This window comes from Dermacentor andersoni, chromosome 7, assembly GCF_023375885.2.
Source record: "Dermacentor andersoni chromosome 7, qqDerAnde1_hic_scaffold, whole genome shotgun sequence".
NCBI lineage: Eukaryota > Metazoa > Arthropoda > Arachnida > Ixodida > Ixodidae > Dermacentor > Dermacentor andersoni.
The window spans coordinates 53,052,297-53,069,121 of record NC_092820.1 but is presented as its reverse complement, the minus strand read 5'-3'; the positions used below and the strand labels follow the sequence as shown (position 1 = coordinate 53,069,121).

The following is a 16,825-nucleotide window of genomic DNA, read 5'->3' as shown; positions in this document are numbered from 1 at the left end:
AGAGAGACAACCGCTTCCGTTTCTTCGCACTCATCCCAAAAGTGGGCACGCGAATTGCCGTTGTTACTTAAAACTGGAAGGCTGAACGGAGCCGATGAAAAACGCACCGCGTGGGTCGTAAAAATAAGCTTTGGTCCTCTGAGCGGGTTCGGTAAACTGAAATATTGACTGTTCCGAAATTTGTTTAAGTGAAACATTTTTGCATAAAATCTATGAGAAAACTGCCGGGGATTTTTAAGAAGTTCGTTATTCTGAAATATTCGATAAACCGACGTTCGTACAACTGAGAGTTTACTGTACTACTAAGTTATTGGAGTGGCCGATCCACCCAAGAAAACTACTATGACCCCTGCAGCACACAGTTCCACCGATAGTGCTACCAGCGAACATCCCGGGCTCCACAGCAATGTAGTAGACATATCACAGGGTTCAAATCCCAATGAAGTCGATCACCTCAAACCTAGTTTAACGTTCTGTCCCACAAACCATGTAGTAAATCAACATAAACTCCGTAAAAATATTACAGAGTCTTCAACACGCGTGCTCAAAAAGGAATTATTTTTCCATAGCCGAGACGTTGGTAAACAGGACAGATTCTCTTAGACCACCTAGCACGTGGACACCAGAAGCTGAATAGTGCCAAGACCTTGACTTATACATCAAGCTAATCTCAATGGAAATTCTTGAGTCAACAAGGCATTGCCGCAAGCGCAAGAAATGTGTAGCCCGCTCAGTACCAAATGCTTCAAAAACTTGATGGAAGAAAGGGTATCGTAATCAAACCAGCAGACAAAGGCGGCAGTATCATAATCTGGCCAATCGAAGACGCAACAAATGAGGCCTTCAAGAAATTGACCAACCACGCCCACTACAGACAAAAAATTTGACTCATACCCAACTTCGGACTAGAAGGGAAACTTGGACGAGTTGGTGCTAATTCAAGTTTCGAAACGTAACCGCGGTAAACGGACAAGGACACGGGAAAGGAGAGCGCGACACTGGCGCTGGCTCACAGCTGAAGCTTATTTTGAGGAATGGCACATTTACAAACACGGGCCCACAGACAACAGCTAAGCGACTGTAGATGCGCAGCATGAGCCATTCTTCTGACTTGTCGAACTATACGTGGAAAACATAAGTAAAAACAAATAAAGCTAATAGAAGACTCCCATATTAAGCTTAACAATAACGTACCGTGATGCGCCTTCTTGAAAATATCTTGACGCTTTATTAGTCAGGGCGACAGGTGGCTTGTTAACACACCTTTTCTCTTCCCTATTATTATAAAAAAGTTTTCCATAAGCTCCACTGTGGTTTGATCCTTATGCCAAAAGAAACAAATAGTTTTTCCTCTGTCAGTTGGCACCGACACACTCTACAATGCAATGGCAAGTGCAAAGCCCCCGTACCTTTTAATGATGACAAGTACTTCTTTATTCTGATGTACACAAAGCGGCATTCTGGCCCACATAAACCTTCCCGAATGTCAGCGGCAACCTTCTACAACGGAAGATACACATAGCACATGTCTATTTTTAACATCTCGGAGTAGGAACTGCATACCTTGCCATGGCCCAATAATTTTTGTGCGAAAGGGAACAAATTGTAGCAAATTTGTTGGAAGCGGACACGACTACACGTACCCCAAAGCTACTAACCACGTTCTTCAAGCAATGCGAAAACTTGTGCAAGTGTCGTGTTCTTCTTTGCCTTTGTCCTTGTATGTTTAGCGTTGTTACTTTTCGAAACCCCACTTCGGACTACATCATTCTTGTGCAGAGTACATTAACGGAGCTCCGGTCCAAGGAACTAATCACGCAGTCCAAAATCTCCTTTCCTGATGCCTCATAACTTAGAAGCCAGCCGATTTTTAACTTCTTCCTCAAATGCATAAGCTTCCTGTAGAACAAATATATACAGCAGACATCGCAGGCAAGCTTATACTTTTTAAAACAACACACCTACCGAATCACTACCTAAATTCTGACCTCACCATCTGTCAGATATTCCGACAACCATACCATATTTTGTTCACGCCCCACTTGCTCCGAATTTTCGACTCGATTAGCGACAACTAGATTTTCTGAGACCGCACTGTTCTAGTAACTCAAGTTTTTTCTGCCCTTTACACTAACATGACCATGACTGAAGGAACTGAAGCCCTGCCGAAGTCATACGCAGTCAGTCCTCAAGCGTGCGTTCCTGAAGTTTACTTGTAACAAGTTAAGTAAGTTTTTACACTCAACCTATTCGAATTTAATTCTATTCACTTCGCACAAACTTTCTGCACAAGCATGGGAACACCATTGGCTCCCACGTATGCCAACATGTACACGGAACAGCTTGAAGGAAACCTGATAGAAATATAAATTTCAAAACCCCGCACTTACCCGCGTTAGACTACCGACACTTTCTGGTAGTCAAACACGGCACAAACGCACTAACAGACCTAATTAGCAATTTCAGCTTGTTCTATCCGAGTATTAATTTATCGCTCACCACTCTCCTAGTCAAATCAACTTCCTCGACATGACGCCTTACATAGAAAATGCAAAACTGAGAACGACACTTTACTGAATCTGTCAGCACATGAAAGTTTCTTTTTCCCCATTCGTGCGCATTTTTCATGAAAAATACGCGTTGATAAGATATCATAGAATACTTTCGCTTTCTTTTTTGTCCACAGCCACATGATCGAAAGCTGGCACTATATGAGACGTGTGAAGGATCTGGAATTGAATATGCGTGCACCATATGGGGCAGAAATCAAGTGCATCTTAGCATCGCACTCGAAGCCGTTCAGCTTCCTTCTATTTGTTTCATTCTGGCGAAACAATTCCGTCCCTCCTGTGTTACGGCCATGAAAAACACCCTAATATACAGCATCATTCGTTACGTCGAAAATCCACACGTCTATTCCTCTCTCAGAAATTTATTCGATTATCCGGTCTTCAAAGACACTCTCCTCTTTCCCCACGTGTATAGATCTTATCGGATTGACTAAAGAAGCATTCAAGCTTCACTGTCTTCACAGATGCTTATCAAGAATGATAGGGGCCTGCGACTATCTAACATACATACATACTATCTAACAAAAAATTAGGACAGAGGAAGCATAGTGGAAATAATTATTATGTTTATTAAAAATGCAGAAAAAATGGAACAATACGTGGCACCACCAGCCCGCGCGCGTGATAGGTCGCCTCCGACAACTTGGTATTTCGCCAATACGCATATGCTAATAGACAAGGTGAAACTCTGTATTGACAAGGGCCCATTGCCCAGTAATAGGGTGTACCGAACGGTCATAGCGAAACCAGTTTAAGGATTCGCACTGCTGTCACAGAGAAACAGCACAATTTACCAAAGTGGCACTTTATTATATACGAGTTTATTCTGCATAAGAAATTGAACAATGAGAACTGCTATCTGACAAGATGTCATGCATTTCTTTCTTTACGTGGAAACAGCATTTCCTTCACAGGTGAAAGAGGACACCGATCGTTCATTCAGCCACGGCACGTCGTAGATGACAGCGCTGCAGGTATCCTTGACCGCCTGGGCAAACACAAAAAAAAAAAAAAAATTAAAGGAATAGGTGCAGCAGAGTACAACACTCACGCATCAAATAGACGTTTAAACAAACTAGACGTTTATAAACAAATTAATATATTAGTCACGGCGATTATACGTTTGCTAAGACTGCAAGCTGGAGTTCAACAATTAGGAACCGGCAAGTCATCATTATTAACTACAAAATGTAGCTGGCGAAGTCGGGCTAAAGAAGTGCACAGACTTTCTAGGGAATGCATTTTTCGCTCATGTCCTTTATTTAAAAAGAACCCACTACGTCGACGAAATCTTTTTTATTTCTTGTATTCAGCGCAAGAAGAATGGTAAGGAAATTAGTAGGAGAAAATATTACCTCTCATAGCAAGTCGAAGAATACATAATTTTCTCTCAAACTCGGTGTCAAAGTGGCATTCCTACAGTCAAGAGAAGTTGGGGAACTCTTTGAATACAAATACGTGTTGATGCGTTCAATCCAGCACAGTGGTCATGCGTCCGGCATCCTGTTTGTGGCTTCCGGTGGCTGCGTGCTTTTACGCTTTTTGGTACGCTTTTTGTTCAGTTTATGAGTGGTACTTAAATTGAGTATATTTGCTTATAGTGCTGGCAATGGTTAGCGGTCTCAGTGACCTGAAAATTTGAAGGAGTGATTAAGTATATGTACGTGTAACCGAGAGAACATGTGCGCATTGCTCAGGCCTCCCCGAAAGAAATCTTGCGTGTATAGTCAATCTAGGTATGCGACCTATGCACATTGCTTTGGAAGCCTAGGATCAGGTTGCACAAATATTGTGGAGACATCGCGGTTATTAGCCGTTCTTATTTCGAAGAGGTATATAAAGGAATTGGGAATTTTTGTGTTAAATAAGCGGAATTCTTCCTTTTCGGTTGGATGACCTAACAGGCGGACAATACTTGTACTAGAAATGGTAAAATCCGTGAAGATAATAAAAACTGACATTTAATAATGTCTCATTATTACCACTAGGAAGCGCTTGATAATTCCTAATTAAATGAGGAGCGGTAGTGGAGGCTTGCTTGCCAAACATAGATACTTGGTAGCACAACACTCGATGTATCCGTCATGAAAATTCCCCCAAAAATGCAACTTCCCAGTACTCGACCTTCGAAGAATAGATCCTTACGGGGCAGGTGCATTTTTTGTTGACGCCGCCGAATATGGCAGCGAAGACAGGTTTGCAATCTCCGTCATTGACGCGCACGGAACACTTATCAGCGCCGCGTCAATCTACACTAAACACACGAATGAGGCGGAGGAATCCGCGATAGCCTTGGCTCTTCAAGTCGCAAAAGGCCCGACGACCATTTTCTCCGACTCGCGCACGGCGGTCAGGGCTTTCTCGTTCGCTCTAGTTTCTAAACACGCAGCTGGCATAGTCAACAGATAATTTCGTATTAGTAGGGGAGAAAAAACTAGAGGTCATACCACAGCGTGGTTCCTGGCCCACGTGAACGATCTAACCAACCAAGCGGGTTGCAACCCTAACGAGCGGGCCAACTACCTGGCGCGTGAATTGACGAACCGCGCCCGAGCTAACGGTCCGGCTCTCTAACAGGATTGCCCTTCAAATATCATCTTACCACCTTTCAGAAAATTACCTCGCATTACAGACACAGCAGGAGGGAATTCCCTCTGCCCAGCCCGGAACTTAACAGGGCTGAGGCCGTTACTTTCAGGCTCCTACAGACCAGGTCCTACCTCACCCCCAGAGCCCTTACTAGGATAGACCCGAACTTCCGGCAGTCGTGCTCCAAATGCAGTCACGCATGCTGCTCCTTCGACCACATGCTCTGGCTGCGCTCGTCAAACGCGGGCTCCGACTTTCAATACAAGTCCAAGTGGGACGCCTTGCTGACGAGCTCGGATTTCACGAACCAACTACGGGCCGTCCAGAGGGCCCACGAGGTCGTGGAGAGGCAGCACCTCTCTGTCCCATCGTGGGTGGAGTCAACAACTTGATTGGGGAGCCTTGGGTTCCCCCCAATCAAGTACCTCAGGACACTCTAATAAAGTTTTTGTCACTGTCACTTTCACAGTACTCGAGATCGTCTTGAACTGTTAGAGGGAGACATTATGAAACTGTTTACAGGCGTGCCAAATGTGTATTGTAGCATACTGGGTAGTTCTATGTGCACGTGCTTAGGATCTCTGAGTGGGCAAACATCTTGCATGCGGGAATGAATGGCATATGCACAGGTCAGCAGTACATCCTTACATTTTGCCTGCGCAAGCTAAATCTCTGCGCTGGAGTGCCGTCCTCTACGGTAAGGCATGGAAAAATATAAAGATCGCGCTATTAACAAAAAAAAGTTATCTTAGTGCAGCATTGCGCGTGGAATCTCCCTAACACATTTCATTTGGCTAACAGGCGCACATACCCTGTGCTACTTTAGTTCAACAAAGCGCCTGGGCAACATATATATATATATATATATATATATATATATATATATATATATATATATATATATATACTTCGTTGTACCTGTCGTCTCCAGACATTTGTTCGCTACTGCACCTAAAGGGCGCTAAGTGAGGGACTCCCGTCCAGCCTTTCTTTTTTCTTTGGGGAGACAGGTAGGAATCTTTCACGTCTCCTCACCGCGAAGACAGAATGCAGAGGGCAAAAGTGGCCTGAAAGCTGTCTTCACCCGTTGCCCCTATAGAGATCATTTCGTAGGGTTAGAAAAGGATTCCACTCTTCCAGGTTCGAAGGCATTTGTCGCAAGTCTCACGCAGACATCTTCGAATAAAAAAAGTTCGTTCGTCCAATAGTTTCTACACAATGTAATTATAATATAAACGCGTACGCTTATTATTGGTGAACATTCAATACTAACGCACGTAAGGACTTCTTGCGAAGAGCAATATAGCTGCCAGCACCATTTGAAGAGGGTGCCGTCTGCATCAGATGTACCAAGCCGTCGTGTTGCGCTGCTTCGCTCTTTCGCTCTCAACTTTTAGTTGCGCTTGCTATTCCTGTGGTGATGATTGGACTGCGTGGAATTACTGACAGTCTGCCGCTTTTCACCTGTGTGAAACGAGCGTTGAAAGAAGCTCGAGATAGCTTCAAGGCTGCGTTTAGGTAAGGGAGCGCCGAGGAATCCTTCAATAAAGGCGCTTCAGTATAGAATATTTCACAAGTGACGTAAGGCAGCCTAGTATTAACTATTTAAAGCGTCCTTACTTCCCAGGATTTAGGCTTTAGACTAGAAGGGGGCGACGACTTCGTCCCGTAAAAGCATTGATGGGAAATGTCGACCACAGTAAACGGTGCGGTGCATTTTGGAGCCTGAAGCCACGCAGAGTCGGCACAGACATACGGGGGTGTTTAGCAATTGGCGCTTGTATAACAAATTTACGGCTGTAATTCCGGCACCTCTTGCAATACCTTGGTTGCGGTAGAATTGACCGATGGTGCGAATTAGCATTTAGAAGCACCATTTTATGGTGTATTTATGGATATTTTATGAGGCCTACACGCACGAATAGGCGACTCCTAAACCTGCTGTGTGACCACTTTATTTTACTAAATTGCCCGAATCATTTTTGACTCCAGGGTTTGGGATACAATCCACATTTTTCTTTGATGGTAGTCCGTTTCTTTCTTTGCCGTTAGTTTCTTTTGGTAAAAGCTCGCATTCGCGTTTTATATATATATATATATATATATATACATATATATATATATATATATATATATATATATATATATATATATATATATATATATATATATATATATATATATATATATATATATATATATATATATGTGTGTGTGTGTGTGTGCATATAAAGAATATTTATGACGGAAATGTGCATAAATAATTTCCGGACATTTTCGTGTGAACTCTTCTTGAAGTCAATTGATTCGAGCACATCAGCATCTGATATTATTGGACAATTCTACATACCATCATGAAACTTATAACATCTCTTTTGTTAGTTTAAATCTGTTTTGTAGATGATGCTTTTATCTTGCTTGTCAATGCCCTGTAAAATTTGCCCTGCAAGTGTTCAAGGGACACATGGAGCCAGACTTAGGCCTAGCCAAGTGACTCATGTCGTCAGCTTTCACGTTCAGCACATTTATAACCATGCACTAGTGTATTGTGAAACTCAAGTAAAGAAAATGGTTCCATACGAATAACTATGATAGCCCCGAACCTGTGGTATATAACGCAAGATGGTGGTGGTGGTGATAAACCTTATTAAACGGGGGGATGTGGAAGGGGGCAGGTGGCTCAGGCATCGGGCTCAAGTAAGGCACTGGGCCTGCTAGGCCTACTCCACCGAACCCACTACTACAAGCTGCCGGTCAATGTCCCCTACCCTGAACCAGGTGGTCCAGTCTGTCTCGCTGCTGACCGGGGGATGAGAAAACGGGAGCGAGGTACATTCCCACATTATATGTGTGAGTGTCCCTGTTTGTGAAGAAAGCCTACATAGGTCGCTTTCCTTGCCCCCTGTGATTTTGTTAATGTACTCTGGGTGTGGGCATGTGTTTGTTTGGAGTCTCCTAAACGCTTCGGCAGGTTTACGCGTGCAAAAGCTTACGGATTTGGAGCTAAGCCTGCTTATTTTAGGCCCGTAATATTTGAAGTCGTCGTAATGTCATGATCGATGCCACGCCAATAAAAGCTAGTGGCATTAAGTTAGCAATTACAACTAACATGTCCCCGAAATAAATTATAAAAATAACAGTTACACAATCTGTGATTGCGTTAGCATGAGGCATGCCAAAGCGGAAATATATGTATGTGTGTGAGAAGTCTGAAGTCGGTGACGGCGCCGACAAAGGTAAATGTGTAAATATATATACACATATATAATAGATCTGGGACCTCTAGAAGGCGCCACCTAAGGCTAATAATGCATGTTAGTTGCATTTTCCGCTAAACCACCACTGAATCTTGAGTTAGCTATCTTGACATACAATACGTCGTCCACTGGTGTGTCCTCATTAGGTGATCAATACGAACAAGCGGAATTGTCTAATAGGCTCTACACAATGTTTAAAGAGTGTGTTTGAAGTAATATATATATATATATATATATATATATATATATATATATATATATATATATATATATTGATCAAACATAGGTGAATATTTTTTTACTAATTTACTTGATGACTTTCACCACGTTGTCATTCTCGTCCAATAAGACTGCTTTCTTCTATTGTTCAGCAATAAATATTGCAAGATTTACTCCTTCCTAAATCACACCACACTTGAATATAAAAAAGAACGCTCACCTCTCTGGACTTGGGCAGGCAAAGTTCTTTGCTGTAAGTGTCCGTTACCCTGCATGTTGATTCGGCAGTCTTGAACTTTATTCGGTAGTTTGTACCGGCCACAACCTGCGCCGCATGAGGACAGAAGAAAGAAAAGAAGTTTTATCCAACATTTGGCTAGACCCAAAATGCTTTCATACTACCAACCAAAGAGAAAACCCGTGCTCTTACCAAGAGTACCAATTAAGCATAGACGCTTTGTCATCTACATTTACATACCGCAGTGGACTCGACACTACAATCTGGTGTTAGAGAATTCACATGCAAAATTACGATGTATTGTAAAACACAACCTTACTCTTTGGCAGTTACCGTAAGTTTATTTTCTTATCCAACTATGGGCAGTCCAACCGGCCCGCGATATGGCGGAGAGGCTAAACCTTTCTGTTCCGACGTGGGAGCGGCCCGCTACGTGCATGATCTGATGGAGCTCAATAAAGTTTTTTCCATCCGTCCATCCATCCATGCCTGCAGCTACAGTTAGCATGCGGGCGCCACTGACGCCGCCTGTGAAATGAGCGTTTCCTTCGATAACCCAATTCTTCGCGTTGTCGCTCAGAGGGAGGCGCCATATTTAACATCGCAATAATTATTCCAGCTATGGTAACTACGTCTTGTTCACTCCTGCTGAGGATCACAATAATTAAACGCCCTGCATGGTAAAAAAAAAGCAATTTGAAAAGTCTACCCAATTGTGCAGCAGAGTAACCGACTCGGTAACAATGAGCCTGCAGCATCATAACATTTGGCAACAGCATAATATGACAAACGCTTCATTAGGATTTGCAATTTTGTCGGCGGATACTGACAGCGTATGGATAAGTCGCGGGTTGTCGGTGAATTCTAGCGGACGCTGTTGCATTTCAATGCGCTTATCGCAAATAAAATCTGCTTGAACGATACATGTTTTTTTATTCAGATATTGGCACCACCCATTTTGTTTTTCTGCGACATGGCATGGTAGATAGCCGACGCGCCATCGCATTATTGTGGCTATCGACCCTTAAGGAGGAAGTAATGGCTGCGTGCCGTCACATTATTCGATTCGCCGAAAAACATTTGAACGCAGTTTTCTGCGCTTTTGCACTAGCACAGCGCATGCGTACAGACAACTCCATCAGGGGACAGTAGAAAGAAAGAAATATTTTGGTATAAGGTTGTATAGAAACGTCCGTATGAAAAACAGTAACATTTCATAAAACCAGGAGCAGCTTTCACCAATGTCTAAAGCTGACTTGCCGTTTTATCATGTCCATAAGAAAATAAAGAAAGAACAAAAAGCCAAACCCACACCAAATTTGAAAAGTTTCTTTTATGAAGCTTGTTCAGATCTCAGAGTATAACTTTCGGTTAGCTCTATGAATTACAAGGCTACTGTATTGTCCCTCACGCATTTCATTATTGCATGTATTTTCCACCAAGGAAACTCAAAGGTTTGGCTTTAATCCTATTCGTGCAGGCGGCGTTCACCAGAATGCGGAATAAAAAAAAATAAAAAAGCTCCTGAACTATGCTTACGGTGCAAGTTAAAGTATACCAGGTATCCAAATTTAGCCCACCATGGCGATGCATATCACAGCGCAGGAGCTCTTTCAGGTCGTTGAGCACCATATTTTAATCTAAACAACTGACACTCGTTATTTATCGTAGCGCTTGAGTTAACGTATGAATGCAAAACTGCATGGATACTAATAGCCACAGACGCTGTGCTGACAGCGCTTGTAGTGTTTGCTCCTGTCTTAACTCAATATCTTGGCCCGTTACCTTTACCCCGAATACGTCAATGTTCGGCCAGCATTGCATCGCGCCACCCCAAATAATGACGTACCTTAATATACCGTAACTGTTCATGAAACTTATTTGAAGCTACAGGTGACATGTAGGCGCAGTATTTTTGGGGTTGCGCTGCAAAGCCAGAGGGCGCGCAGTCAAATCCCGGCCACGGTGGCCACAATTCGATGCCCATGTAGCGACCACTGAGGGCGCGCAGGTGCTAAAAATTAATTCTGAGTCCCCCACTACGAGATACCTGCTAATCACATCGCCATTCTCGCATGTAAAACATCCCCATTTAATTTATATATATTTGAAGCTGTAGATTCACATATAAGCTTAATGATAATGCAAGTGGCACTTACTAAAATTACCCTTTTATCTAATTTATGGAAAAGTACTTGTCAAAATTGAATCTGTAACTGCAAATCACCCTGCCTGTATTCTGAAATTCTAGCTAGCTTCACCGGACACGAGCTGCCCTGTCTGAGTACAGCCGTGAGTGAACCAACAGATTTGCATTATTTAGATTTAGTTGCCTAGAAATGTGGCGACGAAGATTCACTATCTATAACAGACTTCTACAGCCAGAATAGTTTCTGTACGATGAACTAGAACACCAATTATTCGATTGTTTATTCATTAGTTGCCATGTTCCAGATTCACTGTTGAAATAATGAGACATTTGGCTCAGCAAAAATCTTTTAGGTGTAGGTTAGGGCACCTCCTTGCTGGTACGATGGCAGTCCTAATTTTCCAAGATGATAAATGAAAATAGGGAGCATGTTGTGTGCACGGATGCGACGTTGCCTCACATACTTCTCACAGGATACATAAGCAACAGCATGATCACCATAGCAATAAAATTATACGTTTTCTGCAACGATTATAGTGACCAAAGCTTATGTTGTATCTTTACAGAACCTATTCCCACCTGAGTCTGAACATCCACCAGTTCGAGCACGGTGTCGAAGAACTCCCGGTCGCCAACCTGTCGTGATACGGCGAAGTGTGCCAGTTCCTCGAACAGCGCGTTGTCACCAACGCTTTGCCTCGTCCAACCGCCAACTAGCACAGGATCAGCTGCGCAGCATTGGAAGACAACAAACAAGGCGACGATCCTACACGCGGTGATGGTCCAAGAAGCCATAGTCACCTGCATTTCATTGGGACAAGTCAACAAGCTGCGAGGCTGCACTTTTCTGTAGAGATGGAACGACATCATAAAAGTGGCGTTGACCATTCGCATAATCAATAATGAAATTACCAGCCTTGCATGTACAGTTATGTGGTGTCTATGCCTCTTCCGTTCTTGTTCAAACGCTGTTCGTTCTAGCAGCGCTCCTATTATATAGTTATGCATGTGTCACCATCGAATATGTCATAGAAGTCAAGTGGTAACATCACTCGCGCTTTAGCTTTATGTGCATGAGGAGTTTCTACCGCAATGCGGTCGTTGCCAGATTGTTATTTCGGCCAGTTTTTTAGTGATGCCCCAATTCAAGCTGTATTGTTTACGGACTGCAATGTTTACACGAAGCACAATCTCTCAGCAGCGTTAGAACATTGCCCGGTTGGAAATTCTGGAATATACGACAATACATGGAAACAAATTATTGACGTAAACTTTTATTCTGCATGACAATACCTTCTCTAAAATTCAAGTTTTTCTCAGGCCCCGCGGTCCGAACATTTCGCTGTTGACTCTTCGTATATATGGTGGTCACAGGGACCCTGCGCATACTTCTAATTCAAGCGTCACGCTATGTCATTTCATTTCCTTTACAGGCATGGTTTTATATTTAGAGTCCGACCAATTGTGTTTGTTTTTGACGTAGCATCCATCTTGTTGATTTCACTGGAAATCCTCTGATGTGGGCAGCAGCATCTTACTCAGAAGATATTCAACTGGTCTGTTATTCTCAACAAACCCTTGCCTATGTTTTCTGAAAAAAAAATATGTTGTAGCTACCATATTCTGAAAACTGGTTTTAAAGGCTTTCAACGGGCCGATCTTGATGCGCGGTTTTGGAATAGGGGATAACGAATATACGGCAAGTAGGTGTTTTAATACTATTAGGCTGCTCTCTGCAAGTTGGCCGACCTGCAGCTATGTGCTGCACTGAGCCGAAGGTATGAACTAGAACAATGTAGTAAGGACAGGATGACAGCTAGGAACCAGGTAGTGATACCCGCTTTATCTCCAATTCAAGGCTAACGTCTGCCATCTGGTGTGAGTCAAAGGAGATGTGTGAAGACGCGTGCTTGCAGAATTTCGAATGTCAGCTATTGTATTAAAGCATGCTTGCACCGTCGATTTCTGAACATATACCTTTGCCATAGCTTTGTTCAAAGCGAAGCTTTCATTGTCTCTTCCTTTGACTTTAGCCTAAGTGGTTGCTTAGTGGCTGTGGTGACGGGCTCCTAAGCATGTGGTCGGGGGATCCAATCCCGGCCACGGCGGCCGCATTTCGATGGCGGCGATATGCGAAAGCACCCGTGTACTTAGATTTAGGTGCACGTTAAAGAACCCCAGGTCGTCCAAATTTCTGGAATCCCCCACTATGGCATGCCTCATAATCAGAAAGTGGTTTTGGCTCGTATAGCCCCATAATTTCATTTTCTTCCTTTGACTTTACTTTCTGGCAGCTGCTAGGTGCTGCTAGGTACACGTTGGTGATAGTGAAAGTAACGACGTAGCCATGTGCCATGGTCGTAGAACTGCCATGACTGTTGGTTCCTGGCCAGTAGTGTTTGGAGACTGGCAGGCCCTGGACATAATGCGAACAACCAGCGGATATGGTGTGAATCGCGGGGCCTCTCAACGAATGCGTGAGTCAAACTGGAAGTAATGTCGTCATTACACCGCAGTCGTCCATCCTGTTTGCTGGTTACAGTCTTGCACGATTGACTGGCAGAAGACATAGAGAGCAAACATCGGATATTCTGCGAATTAAGGCCACCCGATTGGCTGGTATCTAGCATAGTGGTGACATATAAAGGATGCAGGGCGATATAATGTGGTCCTCTGATACCGGACGTAGTGCCAAAAACAACGAATGAAGTGTGAATTAGGGCGGCCCACTGACCGGCACCGATATGGTGCAAACTAGGACCAACTATAGTAATAATTAAGGCGGTCCGCGGCGGCAAGTGATGCAGGTGAGCGCGGACGTCAGCTCTAACAACAACACGCCCAAGTTGTTATTCTGTCGTCGTCATTTCATAGCATTCATTCCATTGTGATGACCACTATTTTTTAGTGCATGTGTATTTCTTCATCAGTCATGTTCGTGTTAACGTCTCTTTCTTTTTTAGAAAGTGTCCTGATTCACCAAAATGATAGTTTTCGTACCGTGTGACCACGTTTCCGTTGCTGTGTCTCGGGCAGTTTTCGTTTACTGTGTCAATGAATTCGTTTAGATTTGGGTGGTTTTCATCGTCCACAAGAATGTCTACGAATGTATGCACAAAGTACAAGCTGGACATTAACTATTTTTTTAAAATGAGGTTTAATTAGATTTCTTTCGCGAGCAACAGTGCCTGCGTGTAAGCTATGCTTCGCAACTAATAAAATATCGGCAACCTGACCCGATTGCTGCATTGGCATGAAACCTGATGCCACTACGTCGCATACTAGGCTCCATTGCCGTCAGCGCATAATTACGATTTGGTGCAACTGCCTACTGATATTTTCGCAAATCAGCTGCGCCAACGTATTTATTCTTCAAGGGTAGTGTTGGAAAAATGCCTGCAATATTGCTCATTGTTGGAAAAGAATGATACGCCTTAAAGGAGCCCTCAACCACCCCGCATCTTTGGTGAAATAATGTAGTCCGCAGGTGGCATGCGCTGCTCTGAAGATCTCAGTCAAGGTTTTCTGTCGTACTCGGTGCGAGGAGCTTCCAAGTCGATCGCGAAGTCGCCTTTCTCTCAAACGCTCTCCTTTCAACAGAAGGCCCTGCCTACACTCTCTTCAGGACGCTTTATTTCGTCATCTGACGCTTTAATGTGTCATTTCCTTAGACGGCTGTTATTGGCCGATAGCTGGCATTAAAGCTGCAGGTCGGCTACATGGAGCAGCTACCGCGGCCACGGCGGGGTGCCGCTGCGAGTGCACTGGCGAAGCGCACTGGGGCTCGCTGTGGACAGCCGCGTTTGGCTTATGCGTCGTAGGCACAAAAGGGCGATGTCGCGGCGTCTGCTTTAAGGTCCAAAATTATATCCGAACTGCGCGCCATGGTGACATTTAGAAGGCGGAGCGAAGTGGGCACGCCCCACTGCGCCGTTGCTTTATCAGTGCAAGGCATTGAAGAAGCTGCGGGGGCACAGCGGAGTCTGTGTTTGATTGCCAATAAATCCGCTTCTGCTGAACGCATTGAAGTACTTTTAGCGGGCAAAGTACTTTTGAAATATCCAATTTTCATTTTAAAAGCCTTTCTCCACTTCGATAAAAAGTGGTTTAGGGCCCCTTTATGCTCTTGCAAACAGCTGTTTCAATAAAGTAATCAAATTCAGGGTACACTTTTGCGAGCTTTTGATTGATGTAAACGGCACTTCCTTACAAAACGCGCACTTCGTAACAGCGCTGTGCAATGCGAAATATGTTACGATACTCCGTGGTTCAGTGCATTTCTATAGAGAAGGGGAGCGAGAAGTAGAAGACGCTGGCAACCCCAATTAAGCGTGGTTACTGCCAACAGCCCCACTGCATGCTGCCTACATACACCGCTTTCTATGTGTAAGCGCATGCCCTGATATCTATGAAGTAACTAAGCCACTAGGGTATCCAAGTATCCAAGTGCACTAGAGTGCACGGAATGCCAGAACAACGTTGCACACGTGGTCTTGTCGGTAGGCTATGGCACGTTTGCCAGGGTGCCCATCAAGATGGTAAAGCATATAGCCCCTTAGGTTTACGCATATTGGACACTGATTTCAGCTCAGTAAGTTCGAAATGTTGTCCTTAAGAGTTAACCTTTTCATTGCAACGTTTTTTTTTTCTTTCTGTTAATCATTGTCCTGACCATTTCGTGCAGCTTTAGGTCAGAATGAGCCCGGGCCGCTCACTTCAAAGCCTTATTAGAAAGAGTTTCTTATTATTTTTTATCTCGCTCTTATGCAAAGCCTTTCGCCAAATGTCGTTCTGAAACACTTTCTTTGATCAAAAAAAGCTCATTGTTTGCGTAGGTGTCCCAATCCTTTAGTAAAATCTGAGACTTATGAAGTTTCTCGTGGTTGCACAATATGATTATGCTGGCACTTTGCTTCCGACGTCTTACGCTAACGCCTATACTGACAGCTACGAAGCGGCGTTCTTCGCAAAGTTATGCGTTGCATGTTGTTCGTATGTGAAATAACTCGTTGTAGAAATGCAGTATCTTCTCTGAATTACTAAATTAATTGAACGAATGAGGCAATAACACAGATTTCTAGCAGTATCGAGAACCAGATAAGCATGTACAAAAAGCATAATTTGTTTTCAGGGTTATCTCCGCAATATTACTACGTGGATGACCGCATATGGAATAGTTCGTTTGTTACGTGAGGCTTTTTTGTCTAAGTTTATGGGAGTGTACAAATAAATTGTTGCTATTCAATGAATATGACCACAGTCACCTATTTAGGGGAAATATTCATCGTGAGAGGCAGACAGCGTGCTTAAAGGAAGTGAAAATATTTTTAAGAGAACTTCTCAATTGTTAGGCGATAAATTCCAGTAGAGCTTACCTTGGAAACTTCTTGGATGTAGGCAGACAGCGAGACTGTTCTAATTGAGGATGCGCAGCAAGTGCCAGAGGCTAGAATGCTTCGCCAGCCGCCGAAACTTCAAGTGGCAGGAGTGGCGACGGAGGTGTTGTCGACAGGCCGACACTGCTTCCGAGGATAGCGTAGTTTTCGAGTGCCGTCCGAAGATATACCCTGGTGTCGCATCTTATTTTCTCTTGAGAACTTGCCGAAAAGGGGGGGCAGAAAAGAAAAAAAGTAACAGAAGGGGCAGGGACACTTGGCAGGATAATCAGAGCGCACCGTGCTTTGAAGTACTAGGTCTTACGATCGGTGTCTTCTAGACTGCTGCTAGAGATGAACAATCACGAGAGTGGAAAGTACTTTGATAGTGATCATATATGAGTTCAACAAGAAGCCAACACAAGACT

At 43.6% G+C, this 16,825-nt stretch overlaps 1 protein-coding gene across 1 annotated transcript; it reads right to left on the bottom strand.

The window, feature by feature from the left end:
• Positions 1 to 3,119: 3,119 nt before the first annotated feature.
• On the bottom strand, positions 3,120 to 16,559 carry LOC126534435 (cystatin-2-like). The gene is made up of 4 exons (XM_050181710.3): positions 16,398 to 16,559; positions 11,602 to 11,823; positions 8,856 to 8,960; positions 3,120 to 3,558 (listed from the first exon to the last, which is right to left on the bottom strand). Exons 2-4 carry the CDS (start codon positions 11,815 to 11,817, stop codon positions 3,457 to 3,459), a joined length of 423 nt encoding a protein of 140 aa, XP_050037667.2. The 5' UTR covers positions 11,818 to 11,823; positions 16,398 to 16,559; the 3' UTR covers positions 3,120 to 3,456.
• Between the last annotated feature and the right edge of the window lie 266 nt (positions 16,560 to 16,825).